Raw genomic sequence first — 27,947 nt, 5'->3', positions numbered from 1 at the left:
TTACTTCTACTTGTAAACATATGAACGTAAGTCCTCTTGTTTTCTGTCCATAAATGTATATTAATTTCAGATTATTTGTTATTTAAGATATTAAAGATTTCAAACAAATAATATTCACTTAAAAAGGTGTGAGTTTACATCATGAAATATCACTCATCGGAAATGTAAAGATGTTGGTCAGATGGATGTTTAATACTTCTCATCTCCAACTGACTATTCCTGCTCAGATCATATGTGTGATCAGTCATATGATCACTTGAAAATTTACTTAGGTGTAAGTTGCTTGATAAATGTGTCTGGAACTTTGGAACACTGGAACACTTTTAATGAAGAATTTCTTTCCTCCTTTTACTTTTATATGATTCTGAAGTGTAATTCTTAGAAGTTTGGGTCTTGGCCCCAAAATGTCATCGAGCTTTCCATTATATTTTACACATTTAGCAGGAAAATCCACATGACTTAAATTTCACACTAGTATCTCCCCTGAAATCTACTTTGAGGATGAAAAGAGACAAGTAGGATTAGTAACCCTGAGACATATGAGAGATGGATTACGCAAACTGGAGTTTAACTATTACATAGTGTGTGTTGGCAGCAGTAATGAAGGAGGGAAATTCTGTTGGTGAAATATGAGAGTAAACTGTGATAAATAAAAGGAGGATCAACAGGAGTGCAAGGAGAGAAGGAAAGTAAGGCCTGAAAAGAGAGAGATGAAAATTTGTGAGGAGACTGGAGGACAGAAGGAGGGAAAAAGGAAGTGGGATTGGCAAGAACAACGCAGAGGGTGGAACGAGCGAGGAGTCACCCATCGGGGAGAGAGAGAAACGGAGAGAGGGAGATGCAGAGAGATGGAAAGAGTGGGAGGGAGGAACAAACTGAAGGAGAGAAACAGAGAGGAGAGTGAGGCGGTTGGATCTTTCCTCTCCAGGATTTTGTCTCTGTGGCTCAGTGGAGCTTTTCCTCCTCTGGAAAAACTTTCCCTCTTTCTCCCTTTTCTTGTCTTTTCCTCCCCCTCCATTCCTCCCTGACTCAATTTTTCTCTCTTTCTCAGTTCACGTCACTCAGTCTCTGCAAACTAGTCTTCTCATACGCTCTCTGCCTGCACCAGTTTCTCTGGTCTCTTTCCCTTTCTGATTTTTCAGTCGCCCTTTCTCTCTATGACTTAAGTTATCCTTCGCTTCCATCTCTCTCTGTCTCTCCCTCTCTTCCCCTCATACTTTCTTCCCTTATCTCCGCCCTTCTTTCGATGGCCTCCACTCTCTGCGTTCCTCCTCCCATCGTCTTCAGGCTCTGTTCTCCCAGGATGCATCTCTTCAAGGCGTGCTTCACCAAAACGGTACTGAAACAGAGACAGTGAGGGGAGGGGGAAATGGCAGTTGCAGTCATGTTTGACAGTTTTTTAATGGTGGTGTTGGAGTTGATGCGTGAACAGGCTGCAGTCGTGACGTTATCTGCGTTTATCTGCTGCTCTTCATCCTGTCTGACTTGGTGATGATGATGCTGAATGATGATGTTCATGCAAAGTAGATGAAAAAATAAGAAGTCCAGGTTCATCTTGCTGGTTAAATTGTTGCAGAAATATGGTTTTTGGTCAATAGAAGAAGAAGTTACCAGTATATTAACTGCCTAGACTTTTTGTCTCTGCAACCTGCAGGTGACTGGACAGGTTTACTGCCTGGGTCTGGTTTTTCATGCTTTTTGCTTGTGGAGTCTTGCGTATAGCTTAATTTAGTTTTTTAAATGTATTTTTTCCATTAATTTTGTGTCTCCATCTCATCCTTGCAGAAGGCAGAGTCCAGAAACAGCAGAGGAAGCATCGACAGAGAGGACGGCACACTACAAGCACCGGTCAGTCACTGTTTGCGTGTGTTTGTATGTGTGTGTGGGAACATTTTGTTTGTACTTACATTTAAAGTAGATACACTAATGAGTTGGTTTTGTTGAGCTGCGAGGAAGATGGATTGACTTTTCAAACAGAAAAAGATGGATAATGACAGAGGAAGGAATGCTGAGGTAAAACAGAGGTGAAGTGTAGTTTTTAAAAAAAAAGAGGTTAGGGCAGAGGAAAAGAGAAAAGAGGAGAGAGACTAAAAGAAAAAGTGCAAGAAGGAGAGCCCCGACTGACAGGAGGAGGGAGGAAATGCAGACACTGGGAGAAGGAGAGAAAGTATTTCAGTCTGCATGCCAGTGAGGGCACTGCCTACACATGCACATGCGACCACATGACCACAGAGGGCTCCTGGGAACTTTAAGAGGCACAGCACGGTCCCATCTTACTGAAAACCAGGATTATAATATCCTAAAGCTAAGGCAAGTTCTCAGCTTTACTGATCATCATCTCTCTACGCTGTATCAGCTGAACAGTGCCATCGCTGCAGGGACTTCTCAGTACACAACAGCAACTGTAAATGCAGTTTTCTTAAATGTGAATTAAGAAATTAAGAAATGGGGAAATTACACAACCTGTTTTTTTAAATTATTATTATATCATTATTAAAAATTATAGAAATGTTGGCTTTACATAATGGAAGCTGAATAACATTAACTTATTGAATGTGTTCTGTCTCTGCACAGGGTGGAAGTCAGCATATCTATCAGCCTGTGGGGAAACCAGGTGAGAGAACTATCACAGAGACATCCTCCATATAGCTATGGTGGAATAAGTACTCCTTCAGTAAAATAAGTAAAACCACAGCATTCTGCATTCAAGTAAAAATACAAAAGTATTACCAGCTAAATGTATCAAAAGTAAAAGTACAGATTTACCCTTTCAGACTGTTAATAATATTGTAATATGTATTGTATTTTCCAAATTGTGCTTATTGTAACTACTTCAAATACTGTGCTATTGTGTAGTTTAATCTCATATTAATATCTCAGCTATATCTGAAATTTACAGCTATATCTCAGTATAGCTGTAAATTTCAGATTAAAATGTAGTGTAGAAGTTTAAAGTAGTATTTAATGGAAAATACAATACTTGAATAAATGTACTTTGCGTCACTACATACCGAATAAAATTACCAGTTCACATGCTAGATGACTCCATACCAATGATACCAGCATACTCCGTTTTTTCCAGAACATGTCGCTCCTCCTAAGAAGCCACCCCGCCCTGGAGCTCCTGGTCACCCAGGCAACCTGGCCAGTCTCTGCCCCGTGGACAGCTACAACGAGGGGGTCAAGGTATGTATGAACATGTACATATTTAGAAACTCCAGATGCATCAGGACTATGAACAGATGATCAGATGTTGCCGATTAAGATCATTTTTCATTATGCTCTTTTTTTAGCCTCTTTCATCATAAGAGTCATGGATTCTGTTAATCTTGCATGCCTGGTTTTGTCGTTTAGTTCTTGATTTGACCTGAAAGCTATTTGGCATTGTGCTGATGGGTTGCATGCTGCGCCATGTCACGCCTTTCCTGTGGTTGGCTTTGGCCTAACGTGCTGTCCCTCTTCTCTCCCCCACTTACTTCTTCTCTTCCCTTGTCATTAACATCCCTCCATCCTGGATGTTTCCCCTTATACTCATCGTCTTGTTCTTATTCCATATTCTCCTTTTCTCTCTCTCTCTTTTTTTTTTACTCTGCATCCATATATCCACCAATCCATCTGTCAAACACCCCTCTTTTGCACATTCTCAATCCCCTTCACCGTCCTCCTTGTCAAACCCACCTGCCCCCACCTTTCTCCCCTCTCCTCAACCTCCCCATAGCCGTGGAGGGTAAGCTGATCTGTGTCTGTCTGTTATTGTTGTAGAGTTAGTCGGCTCATAGTTATCGTCGCTTATTTTTCTTCACCGCAGACAGATCTAAATATCATTATTGGCACTCCAGAAAAATGAGATGAAATGGAAAAAAAAACATTGTTTGCATTAATCCACCAGCTCCCATTAGCAGTTATGGACCACACCAGTTTCATATTTGGGTTTTATAGTAAAAGATATTTTGAAAACGTGCAAGAAATATTTCTGGTGAGGAAAAATAAAGGTAAAATGTCCATTGTCTTGTCTTGTAGCACAGATTAGTAGACACACAGTAGACTGATTCTGCGTGAGTCTACCATCCTTAGAAGGAAGCTTAGTTAGTTCCTGTCATTAACTGTTTATAGTTCAGTTTGCACTAACAACCTACACACTCGTCTGTCGCAGTAGAATAGTAAAGTTATCTAGTATGTAGGTAGAAATGCATGTAGATGGTAACAATCAGAGGTCACTATGAGATCTGGAGGTTTGTGTGTGCGCACGTTTGAAAGAGAGAGAGTGATTGTGTGTTTGTTTGTAAAGCGTTCTCTTCGTGCCTCTAGTTATTGTATAATCATATACTGCCTCCCAGTGTTGTGTCTGTGTAACTACACGCATTCAACGTGGTTCTTATCTAAAAATCCAATTTGTTATATATTGTCTAAAAATTAATACTTCCCTCATGTTTGTTAAAAAGACTAAATTTCTCTCCTCTCTGCTGCAGTTGCAGCCTCAGGAGATCAGTCCACCTCCCACTGCCAACTTGGATCGTTCCAATGACAAAGTGTATGAGAATGTGACAGGACTGGTTAAAGCTGTGATTGAGATGTCCAACAGGATCCAGCCTGCGGCACCAGAGGAATACGTCCCCATGGTCAAGGTAGGATTCACATTCAGTCTCTGAAATGACAAGAAGGTACAACTCTCCTTTACTTTTTTTTTTTTTTTTTTTTTTTACACCTTGTGTCTTTGAGAGTGCATGTTAACTGAAGACTAATGCAAAAATGTGTGTGTATTTGTGTTTGTGGTAGGAGGTGGGTCTGGCTCTGAGGACTCTGCTAGCAACAGTAGATGAGACGATTCCTGTGCTGCCAGCCAGCACACACAGAGAGGTAAACACACACACCCACACACACACACACACACACACACACACACACACACACACTACATAGAAAACAAATTTGTATTCTTTACCACTGAGGGACTCTCTCCTTTCAGTCAAACACACAGGGACAGGATGTTACTTGCACGTCTTCTTTATGCAGACTCATGTTGTCAAGTCAAAGCACTGCATGTAAAACAGCCTTGTGTGCCTTCTAAGGGGGAAACAAAGTGTCTGAACTGTGCAAGAAAAAACATTTAAACATAAAAAGATGGCTGTGTGAGTATGACATCACCCAGCGCTGCTTTCTTCTCCTCTCGCTCGAGCAGCAGCTTTTAAGCCAGGTGCAGGAACAACAGTTAGGGAGGACTATTTCTGCTGAATCATGGGAGGTATAGTTGCCAGAGTTTGCAGAGAAACAAGTGGATAAAGACTGAAAAGATACATTATCTCTGGTTGTGCAACAAAAAAATTTACTCCTCTCTCTCTCATTTCAGATTGAGATGGCCCAGAAGTTGTTGAACTCAGATCTGGCAGAGTTAATAGCAAAGATGAAACTGGCCCAACAGTATGTCATGACAAGGTGGGTGCACGTGTGATGTACAGGGGTGTAACAATGTGAGGCCGAAACTGTGGTACAAATGTCCACAACTGAGTATCGCATCAAAAATCGAGGTCTGGACCAAACCACGAATTTGGAGAATTATAACAGCCCTAATGTTTTATACAGTATGTTCTGTACTGATGGTTTCACATCAGTTCTCACACAATTTGCTTTCTGTTTTCCGGACAGTTTACAAAAGGACTACAAGAAACAGATGCTAATGGCAGCTCACGCCCTCGCAGTCGACGCCAAGAACCTGCTGGACGTCATCGACCAATCACGACTCAAGATGATCACCCAGACCCGCCCACATTAGCCCGGGATCCAATGAAGCCTGTGAGGGTCAGAGGGATGCGTGGGTTGCGGCGGGGACCTGGAGATTACGTTGCTATGGAGACAGAGCGCGCAGCAGAAGAGAACATTAAGATGGATGGAAAAAGTGAAAAGAATTGACTGATGGACAGCCTGACACGACTGACTGAAACAGTCAGCTCCCTCTTCTCCCTCAAACGTTCATCGCTTCCTTGTTTCTTTCCGGCAGCAGTCACGTTTTGGTCAATATTTTTTTTGTTTTGTTTTTTTGTACTTTTTTTTTTTTTTTTGCATTATTTTTGCTTTTGTATCCAGAGAAGCGCTCGTCTCTCCCATCACCTATCCTCAAAAAATAAAAAATAAAAAAATCATCCACTGCTACTTTTTAATCTTTGAAGAAAATGCATCAAACAGAGGCGTCAGAGGCTCGTTTGCAGGACTGCACAAGATATATTTTTGGCGAGCAGACGCACCAAAACTCGCCACATGGACAAAAGACTAACACTCATATATGCAGGACGTAACAACTGGAACTGAAGAGCCAGAATGAGGAGGATAATGAAGATGATTTCACAATGTTGTTGTTTAAACATGCTTTTATATCATTAATTATTATTATTATTACTACTATTTCCAGCCTTGACTCTTACAGTATGTCTATGTCAGTTTTTCAGTCTTCCTCTTGAAACTCATGAGCAAAAATGATTGATTTACAGTATAACTGCTCATAAACATCATAATTTTATCTCTTTTCTTCCATCTTCCTCCCTATATCTCTCTATCTCAGGCATCAAGACATAAGACAAAAGTGAAATATAAAAGCTGAATTTTGAAGAACAAACTAAATGTCTTTTTATGGAGAGAAAAAAACATGATTAAAAAACTGCCACAGGCCACTTTTTAAGTTAACTACATAGTAAATATACAAAGAAGCTATATTTTTACCTGAGGCATGAGTTGTTGGTGAATAAGGGAGAGGGGTGAACTGGGGGTAGGGGGAGTGAGGGGATGGAGGGGTGAGTGGTGGAGGAGGAGTGGTTTTTAAGTGACCAAGGAGGTGCCAATTATACTGTACAGTAGGTCGCCCTGTGCCAAATGAACTGCGATTTACTGAAAAAGGAACAATTCGCTCAAAATACACTCTGGTATTGGTTTATTGCTTTTAGGAGCAACTCAGTGTAAAATTCATGGTGGTTACTTTGTTGCTTACATTGTATATTCAAGCCAAATGTGTTGTTGCATCAGTCGTGTTTTTGGTTCCTTTTAACCTGTTTGTCTTCACATAAATGTTCACTCAACAGTAATGCAGTACAAGATTTCAGTTACACTCTTGATCCAGGAATTTGATTTTCAGGGACTTTGAAATACTTTTTAAAAATTTAATGTAAATTTTAAAAATAATAATCTGTTAGTCTTTATTAAGGGATGACTCACAGTTTCAGTTTTATTTACAATTGGCTTCACTGAAAGTTAATTGGACCCCAGTCTCAAAACATTCAACATGTTTTCTTAAACTATAGGCTGGGGGTTGAAATGGGGCACAGACTTTGTTCACAGGGTTTATATAATTTAAAATGTTTATGTCCAACATGATTTGCTCTTTATCTCTCCTCCATCAGTCTTCCTCTGTCTTTCTGCCTCCTCTACTGGAGTTATTTATACCTTTATTCATTCATTTCCTCCCTCTGTTACCCACACTCTATCCTCCTCTCCTCCCTCTCTGATTCTCTCTCTCCATTCCACTGTTCCCTCTCCCCTGAGGTGAGCAGTATTCTCAGGAAGGAGCCACATGTACAGTTGCTAAACCAAGCAAATAAAAACACTGTTATCATTAAGAAATACTGCTAGCACTCCTCTTTTTTCTCTGTCTCTGTCTGCCTTTATTCTCTCTGTAAAATATGTATGAAAGATAATAGGTACATTTCTTTATTAGAATAGAATATTAAAACGTACATCAACACAGATATGTAATAATGTGTGATGTACAAGCTGTGATTAACTACAGCCTTGGCTTCAGAAAATATTCAGACCCCTTCACTTTTTGCACTTGCATTTTATTGTGTTGCAGTTTTTATTTCAAATGGATAAAACTACCATTTGCTGTGGCACTACAAACAGAGGTCAGGTGCGTCCTGATTGCTTTAATTAGAACTTAAATGGAGGCCACCTGTGGTAGAGTGAGTTGATTGGAGTTTAGAAAGTTCACACCTGAGTTTATGAGGTCCTACAGATCACACTACATATCAGGACAAAAACCAAGCCTTGAAGTCCAAGGAACTCTCTGTATACTGCCATGATTAAAAAAAAAGATTGGCAAGAAGTCTAAGAAGTTTACAACCAGGACATCCAGCCAAACTGAGCAGCTGGGCAAGAAGGGCCTTGGTTGGGAGGGCATGACAGAAGACCCAAGCAGAGCCTCAGAGAGACTTGTCAGAATTGCGGGAAGGATAAATGCAGCCAAATACAGAGACATCCTTGGAGAAAACCTGCAGGCGACCTGAGACTGGAGCCACAGTTTACCTCTCGGCACGATTATGACCCAAAGCATACAGCCATGCAAATGCTGGAGTGGCTTTGGGACAAGTCTCTGACTGACAGTTGCTGTCCAGACTTAAGCCACATAGAGCATCTGTGGACAGACCTGAAGATAGGAGTTCGCAGAGACTTCCTATCCAGTTTGATGGGGTCTGAGAGGATCTGCCAGGAAGAATGGGATAAACTGCACAAATCCAGGTGTGCATAATCTTTAAAGACTTTAAAAACATGTTCTCACATTGTCATAGTGGGTTACTGAGTGTAGATTGACAGCAAAAATGGCAGTTTTATCCATTTCAAATTAGTGAGGTGTGCAAACAGTGAAGGGGTCTGAATACTTACTGAAGGCTCTGCAATGGAATTAGTGACAGAGGGATATAATTTTTGTGTCTTCCAAGATGTATAACTCAACTCAGCTCTTCTTTGTTGTCCAAAGCACCACGAGAAGACGGGAAACCCATCTTCAGAGCACCAGCTCAACATAACTATCGACTCGACCTCCTGCTCTGGACCCAGGTAAAGCACACAGGTGTCACTCTCAGTCATTCAAAAAACGATTATCCTGTGTCTGATAATACATATTAAAGACTCCAATAAGGACAGGTAGAAGGTTTGGCCTGTCTGCTCTTTTAACAGTATCAAACAGCCATGCCATTTTTCATTGAATCCACAACATACACATTCACACATAACGTTCATGTCTACAAACGCGGAATGAGGAGCCGATTTTTTGGATTTAGGGTTCCAGTGGCAAATGTAGCACTTTTATCTATTTTTTATTGTGTTTATCCGATAACAGTAATATAAAAAGATAAATTTGAAAAGTGTTTCCGCCCGGTTTCGAACCGGGGACCTTTCGCGTGTGAGGCGAACGTGATAACCACTACACTACGGAAACCTGTGATTAAGTACTGCCCTCTGCTGTATAAAAATCATTTCGAATAACATTATGTGTCCGTATATTCAGAGTACAGGGCTTCGTATTTCTGATCGAAACATTCTCACGATTAAACATCAAAAACCTCTTAACACGTCATTTTTAATGCGTTTAAAATTAGGTGTTACCACTTAATCAGTTTCTGCGTGTAAACCCCATAATCATTACGGGAGAGAAATCAGTTAAACCCCTAAACCTAACGAATTGAGGTTCAAAGTATATTTATTTTACGATGACATTATTACCATCACCAAGGAAGTACCGGTACTTTTTCCTTTTTATTTTTTAATCATACGAGCTGGATAAACAGACACGAGGATTGTTTGGAGGTATGCGCATACCAATGTGGTGTGATCGTCTATGTGTCCACTAGATGGCAGTATTAGAACACAGATGTCAACCTTTTAGCATTTTTGAACAGACTGCAGCTACACGGGTGTTGCTCTTGTCACCAACCTTGGAGAAATATGGTCCCTTAGCATTTAAGAGGCTTTTCAATATGTAGGATACTGAGATCACAGCAGTCACCTCTCTATCATCCTCAATACCGTCCTGGTCTCAGATCAGTCCATGTCTCTGTTACTAAAACGTTCTGGTTCACTTGTTTTATGTTATATACAGTATATTTTACTATGTTTTATACATGCCCCTGACTGACTTTAAGGTGAAAAATGTGGACCTGAAATTTTAGAGATTTTTTCATTTTTTCCTAATGATGACCTGCTGCCTGTCACCAAAAACGGCAGCCGACATCAAAAACTGTGGTGTCAACTTTTTCAAATTCCACTAAAAACCTGTCCAAATCCACTTCAAATTCTCTGTTAAAGGCTGGTCTACTTCTTTAAACTTAATCACTCCCTTGTATGTTTGCTTTTGTTAATATGATTTAGAGTGAAAGACAAAATGAGTTACATTTAGTATGAATTTGTCAAGTAACAGACACCAGACATCAAATATTTCTATGTTCTGAATGTCAGTCCATTAACTGTAGACATGTGTTACACAGCATTGATACTGTGTGCTCACTGCTTATGGTGCATTTTAATTTCATAGCTTTGACACAAATGACAGTTAATCATCTTTACACTGTCCAGTGGTTTCCTTATATTGAACCATAATTTCAGTTTTATTCTTACCAGTTAATGTTCCACTACCACAGAAAAATTATGTTCAGGGACTTTGTTATAGTCATAAATTATCCACCAAACTTAAAGTTCAGTGTGCCAATAATACTTCAAATGTATCATTAAATTTTCCTCATAGAAACAAGTTATCAGAGACAATCATAGGGGAGAACATTAAGAGTCAGACAAGTCAGCTGTCATTTTTGTACTTTTATTGTGTTTTTGTAAAAAAACAGCTGATTTAATCGAAGAGACCGAAGCCCATGTCGTCATCGGACTCCTCGGACTCTTCCTTCTTCTCCTCTTTCTTCTCCTCCTCCTTGGCTGTAGGGACAAATCAGATGGTTAGTGGTCAACACTGTTAAAGATGTACATTATGCAGGCTAATGTCAAGCCATCAGCGTGTAATTTTTTCAGAGAATTTGACCAAAGCGTACGGAAAACCTTAATCAACATCAGTAAGGGTCTAGTTACCTGGGGCGTCTCCAGCGGCAGCGGCAGCTCCAGCGGCTGGGGCTCCAGCGGGAGCGCCACCTCCGGCTCCTACGTTGCAGATCAGGCTGCCGATGTCAATGCTGGACAGAGCCTACGACATGTAAAGTATTCATGTCAGTGTTGCGTTATTTACAATTGGCTGTTCTTTTGAGCAATGTAAAGAAATTGGCAACACTGCACTTATAGACTAGCACCATCAGTCAATAATATCCATTTATCTACTCTGAAATACACAAACATAGCTTCAGTATTATGCTAGAGGAACTCTGCAGAACATTTCTTATATGGTCAGTGACGGGATGTAAAACCTCACCTAGTGTCCTCCTCTAACATTAAACCTCAGAAAGTGATGATTTAAATCAAGACTCAATGAGAGAAGCTTGAGATTGTAACCATTATGGGAAATTCACACAGTGCATTTAGGCCTAAATATATGCTCAACTACACTCACACTGCCAGTGACCTACACCTTTAGGCACTCTACCATCATGAAGAATTCATTTTTCTATTCCACTGATCAATTGAACCTAAAACGGACTCAGTCCCCAGCTGCAGATGACTGCAAAAGGACACACTGCCCAGGGTTGTTTCTATTGTACTTGTACACAGCAGCAATGTATGAAATTCTGACTCCAAAAGTAGCAGCAGCCCTCATCAAATTGAATTCATCAACCTCTTCAGATCACTGATGCACACGAGCACTTTACGTATGAATGTTGACAAATGTGTTCATCGATCACCTTGGCAAACAGACTTGGCCAGAAGGGCTCCACAGTGACTCCAGCAGCCTTGATCAGAGCGTTCAGCTTGTCCTCCTGCAAACAGAAAACAGTAATTGTTAGAAGAATCTGCACAGTTTCCAGCTTGATACAGTGAGTACCATCTTTGAGAATACCATCAGTACACAAAATATATTGCAAGTTAGTAGTGAGCCAAGTCTTCGCATTAGCCTGCCTATTGTTACATTAGTCTACATGTGTTATTTTAATGACACGTGGTTTTGACGTGTGAAGGAAAGCCTGCTACAAATGACAATTATTTCCATTTGTTTTGTCTGATCAACAGTAGGACATCTAGACATCAGACTGTCACCTCCAGGAAGCCAGAACCAACAATTTTCCAACACTTTTGCTCATAAGAGGATGTTAACAATTATCAAAATAGTCAGTTTGCTGTTGATCAACTAAAAATTGTTCCAACCCTCAAAACAAGAATATTTTCTGCTTCCAGCTTTTAAAAAAACAGTGAGGATTAACCACTCTTCTTGTTCTAAAATCACTGTAAATGAAATATTTTTAGGCTGATATCAAGACAAGCAATCTGAAAACACTAGACATTTATCACTATTGTCTGACAGCTAACAGTTTACAATCAGAAAGATAACAGACAGATTCATTTATTGCTGATACACAAAACAGGGGGTTAAGAAGTTTGACAAGCTGAGCGCCTTGGTTATTTATGCAGCGGTTCACTCTCATATTGATGCTGTGCAGCATCCACGTGTATCAACCTGTCAGGATAATACCAACACTTAACTGCAGCGGTATGATGAGTGACACAGAGCAAACCTACCATAACTGATCAGGTAAAGTTTGCAGTTATACTCCTGATGATAAAAGCATTGAGTGCTGTTGAGGAGTTTGACTAGCTTAGCATTAGTTAGCACCTGCTATTGAGTGGTCTATCGGTAACCTTGCCTGTTTAAACGTTTTAGACATGTGGCGAGTAACAGCAGTTATAGCCACATGTTATAAGATAACATGAGTGTCAGAAATCAGACATGAACTGTCCTGAAGAACAAGAAACGTGGCCTAACGTTAGCAACAAGCATGCCGCCATTTTGACCGGTACACTGGACTATTTAGACATCTGCACACATTTACTCGTATTTTAATGGGTATATTATTATTCCAGTCTGTCGGCAGAGTTCTCACTATTTCAGATTTGTTATTTATGGCTTTCACCACCAGCACAATGATCACCGCTGTGCTAGCAAGAGAAGTTGGCTAAGCTGTCTGGGTTATGCCGGGAGACTTACGGTGACGGTGACTTCATCGTCGTGAAGGATCAGAGCGGAGTAAATGCAAGCGAGCTCAGACACGGAGGCCATTGTAGATGTTAGATTTTCTGTTTGTGGCGTCGGATGCCTAAATTTGACGGTGCTAGTCGCCGGATTGTGGGCCTTAGCTTCGGATGAAGAACCGAGCACCTTAGGCACGTTAACTCCTTAGACCGGAAAGGGAGGGCAGAGGGCGGGAGGTTGGTTAATATACTCTGCGTCAGGGCTGCGTGACTCTGACGTCAGTACGCACACAAGGTGACGGCAGACGTAGTCCATAATGATCTGAACAGCTCCAATTTTCTGCTCCTCCAAACATGAATAGATTAAACAAACACATTTAAAACAAATATGTTGAATCAAAATCTAATAATAATTAAGACGGTTGGTATACTGTAATTATAAAGTAGGTAATATCCTTGGTCAACTTGTACTGTATGATATATGTATGGCCTTAAATGCAAACCAATGTCAAAAATAGGAACAAAGTCTACATAGCTGTGAAGAATATATATGAAGAAAAATGTCCAGGAGTTTTAAATCCACTGCAAATCAATCAGTCAGTCAATTTTATTTAATCTCAATCAAAAACACAAACATTACAATAAGTAAAACCATCTCAAGGCAAATTTCTGGTACATGTCTCCTGACTGCATTAACACAGGAAAAGAAAATCTGCACTGGATCTCTCTGCACATACCTAATATATCCTGATATGTGAACATGGAATAGGCGGTCTATTAAGAAACAAAACAAAAAAACATTAGAACTATGGCAGTAAAATAAAATGTGAATGTGTAAATCCAGATGTAGTAATACTTTCCACAAGTCTTACCATCTACTGTTTCCCCCACAATGTCAGTGTCTATTTAAAACAGCAGGTGGACCATTTCTGGTGAACATACCAAGCTCACAAACAGTTCACAGAATCATTCTCACATTTGGCACAAACAGATTTTCTTGGCCCTGATATGTAAAAAAAATACTCAAGTGGGTAAAACTACAAAACTAGAATGGATGTAAAGGACAGTATGGCTTTCAGTGGTACCCCCCTGTGTTACAGTGTAGCAAAGGTCAGTATCATTCAACATATGGACAGAACAAGAGACACAGACAGTTCAACTCAACAGATTCTGGAATGTTCAGGCAATTTTCCCCCCGTCACCATGGCAACAAATCAGAACCCTCTACTCTGCTTCTAATGCAGCTCAAGATTCTGGAACTTTCAGGCAGCCCATGCCTATCACCATGGCAACAAATTGGAATCTTCTACTCTGATTCTACTGCAACCATCTTATGTGCATAGGTGGAAAGTACACTAGTACAAATCTTAAAATTAAAGTGATGAATTTGAAATTTTTGACAATTTTTTGTTACTTTTAAGTGCCTCTCTGTGATTTTTAAGCATATATATTCTCACTTTAACAGGTAGATTAAACAACTTATACACATTGATGCTTTCTAAGCAAATTGTTAACAGCCTTTTCAGTGAGCAATATTTAAACATAATTAGAATAATTACATAAAATTTCTAGAAAAGCACTTCAATTCTGTATCAGAAATGTTTAACCGAGCTAACAACGCATCCACTTATGTTTCAGTACTGCCCACCTTTGCCAAATGCAGCTTTCATTATACATCAGAGTTATTGTTCTCACCATTTCTGAGTTGTAAACAGCACTCACGTCAACATCCAAGCAATAATTATGACTGGGAAACTGATTTTTCCGAGAGCTCTGATGTATCAGACTTGGAGCTTATGGAATAATAATATGGAAGTGTTAATAGGATAGCCTCACGTTGGCCACTGTTTAAAGGTAATTAAACCCAAATTTAATGGCTTTAGCGCTGTATTTATCAAAGCACAGTAGTTTTAGCTCTCTGCAGTGACACCCATCTTGAGTTGACATGAAAGCTAGCTTTTTCAGTCATCTCGGCAGGTGTAAAACAAGCAGCTGGATTATGTAGTCTTGATGAATGAAGCCTCTCAGATGAACCAAGCAGCTCCTGTTTTAGAACTCCTGGATAAACTGTATGTATTTAAGCATAGGTTCCTCAAGGCAGTCAGAAAAAGGATCTTTTCAAAATGTACTCTGTCAGTTAACTAGCATTTGCAAACATAAAAATATTTAAAATTATAATAATCCCTTTTGACATGGCAATTACAATTCTGAAAAGACATCATTTACAGTGGTTCTCAAAAGGCAGTTTTAGCTTAAAATGGGAGTCGCACCCAATGTAATAAATCATATTTTACTCCTGCAGCTTCGCATAACCAAATCAGTATTTGCAGAGACCCAAAGCTGGAAACCAAGGATCAAGTTGACCATCACGGATATTAACAGGACAGAGTGATTACAACAGACAAGGAATGTGACTGGTGTTGTGGACTGGCATGGAATTTGGAAAAAAGGGAAGAGCAGAATTTATCATTTGTAGCCAAGAAGACTCAAAGTTGCCACCAATCTACTATTGTAAAGTTACTATAGTCATCAGTGTAATATCTCATATCAGAACTGAGCAGTAGTCTGACCTCAGGTCTTATGCAGGATGCTGGCCAATCACACATTTTCTCCATGTTGTGTCAGTTAAAAAAAAAAAAAAAAAAAAGAGTTATAGACTGAGCTCATTGATCCTCCTGTCCTGTCAGTGCAATGGAAAAAAGATAAACTCTCTCTAGACTGCAAAAGCCAGATAAGCAGATGTTGACCTTGCAACACTTGCGCTGTGGGAAGGGTTGAAAAAGTCACAAAGCACAAGGATGTTGATTTACCTGGTCCATTTACAACTAACTGACCAGAACCCCCCCCCCCCCTTTCCACCCCCAGAAAAAACCTGCAGATACCAGATCATGGAAGCCAATGACCCATCTTTCCCTTCTAGTCCTTGTGAGTCTTTCCTTTGGGTTTTTCATCGTAAGAAACCCCATATTCATTTACTCTTGTCTTGTCCACTGGGTAGAGCCTGAGGAGGGAGACAGAAGCAGAGATTTAGACTGGAAAATTGTTGGGTATATTTTGCCAGCAACTTTTGAAATAAATATGTTAGTGGCGTGCGTGCGTGCGTGCGTGCGTGTGCGTGTGTGTGTGTGTATGTCCAAGTACCATCTCTGGTAGAGGTAAATGAGAAACACGACATCATCTCTGAAACAGGCTAGTCTGTGAGACGTTGGCATGGTGATGATGAAGGCGAACACATCATCGATGAAGGTATTGAATGCCTGGTAATGATCAATTAATATAAATTATTATTCTCAACGACAACAACAAAAAAAGAAGCAACAAATTTATCTTTTATTCATGACTGATAAGTACATTAAATAATTCTGACCTGTACTATACCACATCTCTATAATCTGAAAAGAATATGACTGCTAAAAAGTAATGTGTTACAAGGCTGTAGTAATTATAAATGTTAAGTAAATAGGTGATATATGTTAATCAATCACCTGTGTGTTGGTAAAAACATGTTCAGCAGTCCTTTAGTTGAATAGCTCACAATCTAAATTTTTGTTCTTACCTTATACATAAAGGCTTTCCAGGGCAGGTGGGCCACAGACTTCAGCTGTTGAATAAACCACGAATAACCAAGAATAAGTTAGTTTTATGTTTAGGAGACAAAGATCACATTGAGGAAAATGCTTTAAGGATTTTGTTTTGTTTCCATACATAGGAAGGAACATCTGAACGATGATGCATTTTGCCAGCATCAGCATATTTTTGGCAATGTCACCATTTTGTTTCCATCAGAAATAATCTGTGACTTTTTACACCCTTTTAAAATACTGTGAAACATCATACAGTGTCTGTGATAAACTGACCTTATAGTTGACGAACAGTTGAGGGAGCATGAAGAGGAAGCCAAAGGCATACACACCTGTAACGGTTACAGAATAATGATTAGTTTTTTCTTTAGAAACTGGTAACTGACAGCAGTGGAAAAAGCAATTAATTAATTAGATTGTTATTAGCTCACCATTCACTAAACTGTTGATCAACCATGAGTACCAACTATGACAGAGAGAGAGGCAGACAATCAAGACAGGTAATGACTGGAGGACACATGGCATAATTATAACATGATCAGTAATCCTGGAGTAAAAATTATGCTTGTTATGTACACACACACACCTACCTTTTATATCGTAGGAAGATAAGAGCATATACAGCCCCTCCAATACACAATGGGTAAAGGAGATATGACAGATACTTCATGGCCTACAGAGAATGACAATGGACATAATGATGAGTATAATAAGTTGTGGTGAATTGTCTATGCTTATGTAAGTGTGTGAGCTTATCATGTCTTACCAGAGTATCATACTCTTCTGTTCTCCTCTCTGATTCGTCTAATTTCCCAAACTGTCACACAGAAAAGAAACACAGAAATACTCTAAGCATGTTTTCATATACACAACTGTGAAGTGAGTAGATCTGAAAAAAGGTCACAGAGATAGTTACACCCTTATTCTGTTCATTAGAGCTGTCCAGTGCAGGATTTTCCACTTAAATTCATAACAAGGCCAATCTCTAGGTGGTAACCTGCCTTCAGTGCTTCATCAGAATATACTGTATGTTTCAGTTATTTGTTTATCATGACTATAGCTCTAGTACTAGTATTGTTCTGTGCTTTTACTTCAGTTCACAGTAATTCAGTAGAGAGCTTCTTTACATCAACAGACAGAGAAAATGCTGCATAGTTCTGATGTCCTCATCACAATTCATTTATTAAAACCTAAACCTAAATAGGCTGGAACTGATTTATCTGATCTGATTGGTTACAATACATGGCAGATAATAGAGATAAGATCTCTTACACTCTCACACAGACAGACAGACACACACACACACACACACACTCCTACCAGGAACGTTGGTCTGCCTCCTTTCCAGAAAACCTGAATCTTAAAGGCCTTCTTCACTTTCCATACCTGCAAAAAAATATCATGAATTAATTGAAGAGAATCATATAATTAATTATTTTACACTCCACTTAATACTTCTTCTGTTACAACTGCTTTGTTTTTTTTTATCAAGGAAAAAGGTGTCTCATTCCCCTTCAAGGAGGCTTTGAGCTAACTGAGCTCTGCCCTCATTTGGCAAATATCAAATATTATTTTAAGTGGTACAAATAGAAAAAAAGAGTTTAAACAAAGACGGCACTCAATCCACAAAACACTAGACTGCAGTCAAAGTATTTCTATCATTTTCAGCTGTATAAACATAATGTAAAGCTTGTGATTCCATCCTAAAATAAATTTGGTTTTGGATATTGAAGTTGAATTAATGTTAATGTCACTGCTGCGTTATGAATGTACGTAGATTTATGCGCGCAAGTTTCCTGTAAATGAGTACATACTTCAATGATGGAGCCGATCCCAGCGGGTATAAGGACAAGCAGACTGGTCTGCTCATCAAACAAGTAGAGGAAAATCACTATGGTGCTGAAACATCGCCACAGCACTGAAGGAAAGAACACAAACACAAAATTTTATACCATGATGTCTTTGCAGATGATAAAAGCATGTCCACGATTTAAATGCATTTACAAGGTGTGACTGTCTCATATTCTGTCCATTCCTAATATTCTTGTTGAAATCAAAATGTGTCTGACAAAGCCAGACCTGAGGATTTACACAGTTCCAATGCAGGAGAGGTCACTTATCTATTAAGAATCATTAAGAAGAGACCTAACAAAGTGCTCTTACTAATACTGCTGCTCCACATCATCTTGCAGATGACTAATTCCTGCCATTAGCTGTCAGCAAATGTTTTTCAAGGTGACTAGAAGGATGCAGAATGCAACATCTGGCCACCCAGCAGTCCTGATTATCCGATTTGCTGAGTCAGCAACACAGATGATGCCCAGTTCCTTGTAGACTCATTTGTTTTACACACTTTTCAGACAGTTACATGCTGTACCGTGACACACTACTTTATCAGTCACAAGAAATTTGGAGTATGCAGCTTAATCCTCAGACTTTGGCAACTTTGTAGTCTGTTTAGCATTTGTTCCCTGTCCAATATTGTGCTTTTCCTTGTTTGAGCAGTGTACTGGCAGGTCAGTGAGAAGAATAGAGTTAACCTACCTGCTTTGCTTGACATTCCCACCATGCTTTTCTTCTGCTTCCAGAAGCTGATGTCGTTCTTGAATGCCAGGAAGTCAAAGAGAAGCTGAAAAAGCAACAGACAGGTCATTCTCTTACCTTTTTTTTTTGAGGTGTCAATACTTACATTTCAAATGTCTTTTTATACTTATTTTAAAGATGAAACAACACGTTTCCTATATCATACAGTATGTAGACTCATTGTTTAAAATCAGACAATAACTGATGAGCTGGTATTTGATGATTACACAACTTTGGAATTTAGGATTGTAGGAAACTCTTTGACCTGTCATACTGATTTTATGTGCTGGTTGGAAAGTAACGTATTAGTGTGCTATTATGTCAAGAAATCAATTTAGATTATATACAACACTACGAATTTCACATTATGCTGAGCGTCTCTGAGTTCTGTTCTAATTTATTCTGTTCTAGTGCAGTGTGATACAGAGCTCTGTAGTCAGACTTACATGGAAGGCAGCTACAAAGAAGGTCAGAGCCAGGAAGTACAGGTTGGTATCCACAAAGATCCCTTTAATCTCATCAGCATCCTTCTCTGTGAAACCTGCAACACATACAGGGACATAGACAAAAATACATGGTGTTAAGAGAGCAAGGGGTGTGTGTGTGTGTGTGTGTGTGTGTGTGTTTTAGTGCAGGAGACAGAGAAACAGGAACATGCCAAACTGCTGCAGAGAGTAAACGGCATCCTGCATGTGGATCCAGAAGCGTAGTCTCCCCAGAGAGATGGAGTCGTAAGAGATGGTCAGAGGGAGCTCCATGGAAGTACTGTTGATCTCCTACACACACACAAACACACACAAAACAAAACCAAAAAAAAAAAAAACATAATAGTTCATCAAGGACTTTCTATTACTCTGAGGCGGAAAGAAATTCACGGCTGCTGATGTAAACAAATTAACAAGTTTCTGTTCTTACTGTAATGAGGTTTAACAAAATTAGACAAAAACAGACAATTTAAAATTTGCTTCTGGGAAACTACCAGATGGTCAGTTGCAGTGTGTTTCATAATGATTATTTAAAAGTGAAAACTTACCACAAGGTCCTTGACCCGGTTGCTGAGCTCATCAACAAACAGCAGAGGTAGATACACCATCTTTTTACCATTTTGGAAGCTGAAACATAAACAAATAAAATGCCATCTGATGAATTTTGCTACGTGGGTTCTCTCTGGGTACTCCGGCTTCCTCCCACTGTCCAAAGACATGAGTGTTAGGTTAACTGGTAACTTTCAATTGCCCGTAGGTGTGAATGTGAGTGTGAGTGGTTGTTTGTCTATATGTGTTGGCCCTGCGATGGACTGGCGATCCGTACAGGGTGAACCCTGCCTCTCGCCCAATGTCTGGCATAGGCTCCAGCCCCACCACAACCCTTAACGGATAAGCGGTATAGATAATGGACGGATGGATGGATGTATTTTGCTGTCTGAGTAATCCACTGGTAGCATAAACAAAACCCCAGTAAAAAAAAAAGCACTTCATTCAAACTGACAGGGAAATCTGTGTTCATCTGCATAAAAACCTGTCTCAAACTGCCTAAATCTACCAGTATGCTTTGTATTTAACATTCCCAGGAGTTTCTAAAACATGCCCAGACCGATGCTTTTTCAGTCTTCGAGAGCAGTGTGTGTCTGTGTGTGTGCTTGCTTATTCATTATCTTACGCTCTGAGGTATCTGTGGACATCACTTGGCAAGTATTCTCTGTCAAACAGGAAGTGGTCACTGACAATGTTGAGAGTCAGACGGGAACGCCAGTGGGAAACTGGGTGATCTGACGTGGAAGTAGCTCCACCCCCTGCCGCAGGGTTACCATCACTGTGTTTCTTTTGCCGAGCTTCTTCTCTCTGACCCTGTATCATGTAGAAAATACAGAGAGAGATGAGAACAAAGTTTACTAATAACAATAAAGATTAAGAGTGCGCATTATCTCTTGTGGGCCTGAGCTCCATCTACATCTGTGTGTTTATTCAGAGGACCGGATCACCTGTGTTTGATCCTCCCCGGATATCAAAGAGATCTCAGGTGGTTTAGGGACCATGTATGTGGTGAGCTGAGCCACCAGGTGGACCTGTTGTGGATCCTGCCAAGGACTGATGCCAGCTTGATGGACAAATATTAGTGCATATAAAGTTCCATTGTTACGGGTCTTCTTAGGAAGAGAGACGTTGAGTATCCTGGGGAAAAGAGAGAGAGAGACGCAACCGCATAATTTAGTCTACAGGTGATATGGAGGCCTGGAGGCTGCATAATCATAAGATTTTTTTAATATGGATACACCATACGTCAGAGTATGTCCTATGTGTGCTTATGCATTTTTGGATAAAATGTTCTTTAGGCATCACTGCTGTTACAATACTTTGATTTTTATTTAACCAATCAGATCTGGGGACACAAACTTTTCATTTTTACCATCGTCACTAAAACATGCGAGTCCCACCAACCTCTCAAACTTGCTGTTGACATCAAAGTTCTCCTCTTTGTGGATCAGAGTATGTCCTCCCTCTGCGTTGGGCCGCAGTGCAGTGTAGATACTCAACTAGTAAACAGAGAAAGAGATATTACAGATATTATTACATCATTACAGTTAGTAAACTTATTATGTAAACTTGCATTATTTCTAACCTGCCACTCAAGCCAAACCACCCATGCAGACAGCTGAACAGAAAAGAAACTGGAATTGAAAATGATCAGTGAGACCATCCAGCCGTACACATTTACTGACCTGTAGTTTCGGGTTCCCTGCCAGGAAGGGTGTGATACATTTGTCGCCCTTAGGGTTGTCGCAGGGTTTGGTGTACACTATACCGTACATCACCCAGCAGGTGTGGAGCACGTACACCACAAACACCCCCACGATCAGGGTGGTGAAGGACGTTTTCAGAAACATGATGCTCGTGTTGTGTCGTCGTCTCCCCTCGGCTAGCTGAGGACCGGGGCCATATGTCTGTGGATTAAGAGTCACAGAGTAGTGTGTAGTATGATATTTAAAGGGGTCTGAGAAAAATACTTAAATGACATCACTTGAGTTTCCTGGCTTGGGCTTGGAAAGATAACAGAATGCCTGTGTTAGGTTTAAGATATCTCAGGGTATATTAAATTGCTGGAGCGCTGCTTTAACCTGAGGAAGTAAGGGGCAACTTAGATGGATTACCTGAGAAACTGAACTAAACTACATGGCCAAAAGTATGTAGACACATAAACATTACACCCATATGAGACTTTTAGGCATCTTATTCCATGTTTATGTACACTACTAGGCTGCTTTGACAGCCTCACTCTTTGGTGAGGGCTCTCTGCCAGATTTTTGGGACCTAGCCGCAGGCTCCCAGCGAACTGATGTAGGGTGACATGGCCTGGCTTGTAGTTGCTGCTCCAAGTCATCCTGAAGGGATGTGCAGGCAGGTCGTGTTCTTACCAACCAAACTCAGAAATATTTTAAAGGACCTTGCCTTGTAAACAGGGGCAATACTATAACACTGAAACAGAAAAGGGCCAAAGCTAAATTGCTTGCTAAAAAAAATAAAGCTTTAACATTCATTTTGCTTGATTGCAACAAAAGGGTCTAACCCAAACCATGAAAAACAGCCTGCGACTACAGCATTCTGGTGGACAAACCATTTACCTGCAGCGTCCTTTCAACTGCAAAATGGGGACATTTGATGCATATCATACCCCTCTGTTTCCCTCCTTGTTCCCTGTTTGTCACTGCTTAATTAAGGGTCCAGTAGAGGAAAAATATATATTTATTGTCTGTGGAATGTTTGGCCATACAGAGCATCAAGTGAAATGTCTCCTCAGTGTTATACAAATCATTTCTTTAGACATTTGCCAAGTCTTTCAATAAGCAGAGGATACAGCTGGTCAAGGACATTTGCCAGAACTTGCTCCTCTGGTTTTGTCTTCGTTACACTATAGTGGCTAACAATGAAAGATGAGACAGCAGGGCCTCACATCTAGAAATAAGAGCACAGGCCTGACATTGACAGACATATTTTATTAACATAGATTTTTGCTGCTGTCATTTCAAAGGAACAGACTCATTGTTAACATTTTTGGCCAGAGGTGTCAGACTTCTCGCACAGATTTATTCACTTGCCTGAGGTTACAGTAAATAGCCACCAGTCATTTACTGCTGGTGGTGACTGACTATTATTTGACTGACTGTAGGAAGGCTGGAGACAATCTGAAGCCCTTTAAGTCACTTAAACTGAGAGACACTTGTTGTCAAGTTGTCCATATGGCTGCTTCACTAAGATCAAGGATTTGTTTTACGATGTCTTTTGAAATCTGCTGCATTCAACTCATCTCACAGGGCGCCAGTGTTGTCAGGCCTTTTATCCATATTTTTATCCCTTATATTGTGACATACAACAGAGGTAAAAGTGAGACTTTGACGTTAAACATACCGGTGTTTAATCCTGCAGGCTGTCAGTCACACAGGACTTGGCTGTTGACTATCCGTCCATTCACTTTACCGTTTCTGCCAGGTAGTTAAACGCGAAGACATCGTTTCTTAGAAACCGTCCACCACTTTTAGCTGAAGACATCCGCTGGCTACTCTTCTGGCCTCTCCATTCAGGACAAAACAGGCTGGTCTGGCCAAAAATTGTGAGCTAAAAGCGTGAAGTGGATCTATATTTCCGCCATTCGCTTCCTGGTTGGTTTTTCTTGGACGGGATTTGGGGGAGTAGTAACGCGAGACTTCAAGTCACCGGGACCATAGATTGTATTTGAACAAGTACTGTATGTTATTTAGCCCTAATAAACAACTACTATAGATTATTTACCCGTATCATAAATTGCTTTGTGCCTCAAAATGATGAGACAATTTCTTAAAGATAATAACTTAACTATTTACCTGTATCTCGTAGCAGTTTATAAGTTGTGAGTGAATGTTTGTCGAAATGTACGGTTTCTATTTTGTGAAATTTTGTGTCTACTGTCCTTACAAAAGACAGTGAAACTACTCTCATTGGACCACTGTAGGATATAAATAAAAGTTGAATATAGACCCACAGTATTGATCAATAGCTAGTAAAATCAATCAATCAATGCAATAAACGCAGATCGCGTTTATGAGCAATATCACTGTTTTGTAGTTAGACTAATGAGAGTGATTATCAATATCATCTTGTGCGTTTATCTCCCTGTTAAAACGACTGCCGTGACCCGGATTCGAACCGGGGTTGCTGCGGCCACAACGCAGAGTACTAACCACTATACGATCACGGCTGGCCACCGATCCCGGCGTGAATCTGAGTCATGAAATCGTGATGTGCAGGATTACGCGTGTTGAGATTAAAGCAATGTTTGAGTCGACTCTGACTGAAGATACAGTACTCACCAAATACCTGTAGATTCCTGTGAGAAATAAATTCCTTTATTTCGTTATAATTTAATTCCCCCCATTCCCCTGTTTTTTTTGTGATTGATAACGATATAAACCGACGATGTTTGTAACTTCAGTCTTCAGCCCTGTGTGTCAGCCTACCTCAATACCAAAAGCGCTGGTATTAGATGAGGAAGAGGTTGTCTATCTTTCTTTCTTTCTCTTTTAACACAATTGAGGATATTTTAGGACAGAAAGGCAACCACGTGGTATCACGTGTTTTGTTTTATTATGTCTTTTCATCACTTTCTCTGTGTCCTACGACCCTGTCTCTGTGAAATAATAATTAAAAAAAGACTGCCGTGACCCGGATTCGAACCGGGGTTGCTGCGGCCACAACGCAGAGTACTAACCACTATACGATCACGGCTGGCCACCAAGCTTGGTGGTGCAAAGGGAGAACGTGAACACAGCCAACGGAATTAGGCGCGTGTGTAGTCACACAAAGCTGTTGTATACGTTAATAATAATAATACCTGGCTTCATTTAAATATATTGGATATTTGTTGACCTGAAATACTGAAGATTTCAAGAAATATTTATGAGCAAATGTTTAAAACTATGAAGTGCATGCTCATGTGAACTTAGTCTTAAATAATGTACGTGAATCATGTGGTGGTTGTCATCACTGTATAATGACTCACTGACAGAGGTGAGTACACTGTTAATCCAAGCATAATCAGCTTGGGTTGCTAAGACTTGTCTTTGGTGAGTGTGCCTCCTACACCAAGGCCAGGAGATGTGCTTCACATTTTCCATCTTCCCACACTGTTATAGCTTTTGTCCACCTGAGTGTTTCAACACCAAACACCCCCCTCAACCCACTCTAACAGCCAACAGCACAATCAAACAGACTGGTTATTGTGGGACTGTGGGCTTATTTTTACAGCAGAAATAAACTGATTTCCCCCACAAAAATGTGGGGAATCCTTTCCTGAATTTATATTCATTAATACCACAGATTATAAAAGCACTATTCTTTTTCATTACATATTCCACATGTGAGAATTTAGCAGAGGTTGTGTGTAAAACAAGGAGAGCGAGAGCGATAACCTTGTCAATACTGACTCGTGGAGGGTTGCCCGGGGGGTAAAATGATTTAACAGTTAATATCAATTTTCTCTCACATAACCTCAGGCCAGTAAAAATATAACAGATATAAAAGGGGCTAAGTGATTTTTTTTTGTGCCTTTCTTGCTATCTGTGAAATACTCTCAGTTCTACGAGGCAGCCAGTCACCTGTATTTGCCTAAAGATACAACAGTCACAGTGACATTTAAGTTACTTTTTGTCCCTAAATGACATCTAACCTAGTTTCCTTTAATCATGAATCATTCCTGTGCTGAAGGTCACCTGCCTCCATGAGCTCTGACCAGTGTCACTGACCTCCGTCTTAATGAAGTCCCTGCAGCTCTCTGTGTTTTCTTATCTTACACGATGCCACAGGCTCATTTCTCGACCCGCTGCAGTCGGCCCACAGGGTGAAGTGTCTGCTGTGTTAACACGGGCCTATAATTTGTCTGAGGGACTCTTGTGACCTCAGTGACTCTGCCATCAGGATATTGTAATATGGAATATACAGTAGCTGTGAATTGAGCACCGTCATCCTGGAAGTGCTCTGTGGGCAAATTTCCCAGCTGAACATCACATCATAAATCTGAGGGTGGATATTATTAGACTTCCTGTATCAGCCATGACCCCACCTGTCTTTGCTGAGAGAGATCTCCCCCCTTCACCATCACCACCATCTCCTCTATTCCCTTTACACAAATGACTGCCTCTCTTGCTTCCTGGCCTGAATTTGTGGATGACACGATCCTTTTGATTTTAGGGCCTCATCAGCACGCATATAAAAAGTGTCACATCTTGATTGACAGCTGAAAACAGGCCTAAAAAAATGAAAACAGATTTGAGCAGCAGAACGTTATTTTTCCTTCATTCCTACTTCATTAATCATCTCACTGCACCTCTGTCTCTTTGTGTGGGGCCCACCCCCAGTTTGGGAGCCGTTGGATTAAACTGAAAACTAGCTCCACCTCAGCTTGTTGCAACAGTAAAATGCTGCTTACACAATGATGCATCAGTACTAAGTTATTTAGGAATCTTATTGTCCATATTAACAATCTAAAAATATAATGTATAATAATGTACGTTTTTCTGCTGAACCAGCTGCTTTTACTTTGATATTTTAAGTATATTTAGACTTTTACTTGTAATTGAGTATTCTTACATACTTGTATTCAAAGTTTTACTTAAGTAAAGGATCTGAATATTTCATTGATGTTCATTTATCAACGGGATTAGATTTCCTAATTTATTATGTAGTCTAATATTCTGTATTTCATGAGTTTTTTTTATTCCTTTTTTATTATGTATTCCGTTATTAGAATGATTAAAACTCTAACCAAAAAGACTGCATAAAGGAAGGGGTCTGCATTAAGAACCAAGCCTCTTAAAGTAATGAAATAGTCTGTGTTTGAACCTTCAGGCAGAAAAGTATATCCAAAACAGTACAGAGGAGAGAAATGTAAAGAGAAAAAATGGCACCGATTTAAATATATGACCAAGAGAAGGGCAGAACTTTCCCCTGATACATTCCATGTCCATTTACTTGTCAGAAGTGATTAAAAGGCTTCAGCCTATCCCATACCAGTGATGTACTTGTTCCCTTCCCTCAGGAAACCTGAGTCACATACATTAGCTAAATTACAGAATTTCTGGTCCCCTGTGATCCAGAGAACAGGCGGGGGATCCTCGGGCAGGTTCGTCCAACTGTTCCTCAGTCCCAGTTTGAGACTAAAGGTGACCGGACTTTTTGCTCTCAGGCATCCCAACTCTGAAACACCCTGTCCGGGGAATTTTACACCAGCAGATTCAATGTCTTTTAAGTCACTTCTCTTCTTACTTTTATTCATGAAAAGTCATTTGTTAATGTCACCTCTTGCTTTAATGCCTGTGATCAATCTATTTTCTTTAATACAGTCTATTTCCATTTTCTGCAACATTGTAATTCTACTCTAATACAATTCAGAGAGAAATATTGTATTTCTAAATCTATAAAACATGCAATGACTTCACGTAAATATGATGTATTTATTACAGATTAAACAACTTAATATTATATAAAGTGGTTCAAATTAGCATTATGTCATCCTGCTGCACCATTAAAATATTTCTAACACATCCGCACATTGTTATATTTGATCCTTAAATAACATTTTCTAACAATACTTTTTGTAATGGAGTATTTTTTACAGTGTATTGCTGCTTTTGACTTTAGCAAAAGACCTGAATACTTCTCCCACTAAAACTTTGATATTTATTGATATGACTTGGTTTGCAATGTTTTGTTTTATTTATTTTTTCCTTTTCATATTTTATTTGAAGTTGTATATTTGACCTTGGGTTGCTATAATAGTCAGAGATACTGTCCTTTTTGATGACAACATCAAGCTGATCCCGCTAGAGACGGAATATTTAAAAAAGTATGACTTTAAAAATCAGAATTTTGTTTACCA

General features: G+C 39.8%; 3 protein-coding genes and 3 non-coding genes across 55 annotated transcripts in view; 1 reads left to right on the top strand and 5 right to left on the bottom strand.

Moving 5' to 3' along the window:
- The window catches only part of ptk2aa (protein tyrosine kinase 2aa), a 64,542-nt gene extending 56,937 nt beyond the window's left edge, over positions 1-7,605 (top strand). For all 50 annotated transcript variants that reach the window (XM_051067163.1, XM_051067162.1, XM_051067184.1 and 47 more), the window contains 7 exons: positions 1,786-1,848; positions 2,575-2,614; positions 3,083-3,186; positions 4,470-4,625; positions 4,777-4,857; positions 5,348-5,433; positions 5,644-7,605. In XM_051067163.1, the coding sequence (XP_050923120.1) occupies positions 1,786-1,848; positions 2,575-2,614; positions 3,083-3,186; positions 4,470-4,625; positions 4,777-4,857; positions 5,348-5,433; positions 5,644-5,770 (657 nt within the window). In that variant the 3' untranslated portion in view covers positions 5,771-7,605. The remainder of the gene's footprint in view (positions 1-1,785; positions 1,849-2,574; positions 2,615-3,082; positions 3,187-4,469; positions 4,626-4,776; positions 4,858-5,347; positions 5,434-5,643) is intronic.
- Positions 7,606-9,126: 1,521 nt separating this feature from the next.
- On the bottom strand, positions 9,127-9,199 carry trnav-cac (transfer RNA valine (anticodon CAC)). Its single transcript has one exon. It is a non-coding gene; the product is annotated as a tRNA-Val (tRNA).
- Positions 9,200-10,559: 1,360 nt separating this feature from the next.
- On the bottom strand, positions 10,560-13,114 carry rplp1 (ribosomal protein, large, P1). The gene is made up of 4 exons (XM_018698125.2): positions 12,896-13,114; positions 11,598-11,672; positions 10,837-10,948; positions 10,560-10,686 (listed from the first exon to the last, which is right to left on the bottom strand). Exons 1-4 carry the CDS (start codon positions 12,965-12,967, stop codon positions 10,604-10,606), a joined length of 342 nt encoding a protein of 113 aa, XP_018553641.1. The 5' UTR covers positions 12,968-13,114; the 3' UTR covers positions 10,560-10,603.
- Positions 13,115-13,457: 343 nt separating this feature from the next.
- On the bottom strand, positions 13,458-23,718 carry clptm1l (CLPTM1 like). Its single transcript, XM_018698123.2, has 18 exons — positions 23,447-23,718; positions 21,763-21,984; positions 21,482-21,576; positions 21,025-21,214; positions 20,703-20,890; positions 20,077-20,155; positions 19,702-19,819; positions 19,490-19,584; positions 19,005-19,089; positions 18,275-18,378; positions 17,781-17,846; positions 17,227-17,277; positions 17,051-17,133; positions 16,892-16,926; positions 16,737-16,792; positions 16,436-16,480; positions 16,021-16,136; positions 13,458-15,880 (listed from the first exon to the last, which is right to left on the bottom strand). Exons 2-18 carry the CDS (start codon positions 21,925-21,927, stop codon positions 15,796-15,798), a joined length of 1,656 nt encoding a protein of 551 aa, XP_018553639.1. The 5' UTR covers positions 21,928-21,984; positions 23,447-23,718; the 3' UTR covers positions 13,458-15,795.
- Positions 23,719-24,200: 482 nt separating this feature from the next.
- On the bottom strand, positions 24,201-24,272 carry trnah-gug (transfer RNA histidin (anticodon GUG)). Its single transcript has one exon. It is a non-coding gene; the product is annotated as a tRNA-His (tRNA).
- Positions 24,273-24,727: 455 nt separating this feature from the next.
- Positions 24,728-24,799, bottom strand: trnah-gug (transfer RNA histidin (anticodon GUG)). Its single transcript has one exon. It is a non-coding gene; the product is annotated as a tRNA-His (tRNA).
- Positions 24,800-27,947: the final 3,148 nt, after the last annotated feature.

The sequence above is a fragment of the Lates calcarifer genome, linkage group LG3, assembly GCF_001640805.2.
Source record: "Lates calcarifer isolate ASB-BC8 linkage group LG3, TLL_Latcal_v3, whole genome shotgun sequence".
Taxonomy (NCBI): domain Eukaryota; kingdom Metazoa; phylum Chordata; class Actinopteri; family Centropomidae; genus Lates; species Lates calcarifer.
This window is presented reverse-complemented; position numbering and strand designations above follow the sequence as displayed.

Coding starts and splice junctions, on each gene's coding strand:
- rplp1 (XM_018698125.2), bottom strand. CDS start 12,967: ATGGCCTCCGTGTCTGAGCTCGCTTGCATTTACTCCGCTCTGATCCTT. Junction 10,949..11,597: donor GGCCAAGTCTGTTTGCCAAG/GTGATCGATGAA, acceptor TACATGTCGTAG/GCTCTGTCCAGCATTGACAT. Junction 10,687..10,836: donor TGCCGCTGGAGACGCCCCAG/GTAACTAGACCC, acceptor TTGTCCCTACAG/CCAAGGAGGAGGAGAAGAAA.
- clptm1l (XM_018698123.2), bottom strand. CDS start 21,927: ATGTTTCTGAAAACGTCCTTCACCACCCTGATCGTGGGGGTGTTTGTG. Junction 17,278..17,780: donor GAGGCAGACCAACGTTCCTG/GTAGGAGTGTGT, acceptor TCTGTGTGACAG/TTTGGGAAATTAGACGAATC. Junction 16,793..16,891: donor GATCAACAGTTTAGTGAATG/GTGAGCTAATAA, acceptor TAACCGTTACAG/GTGTGTATGCCTTTGGCTTC.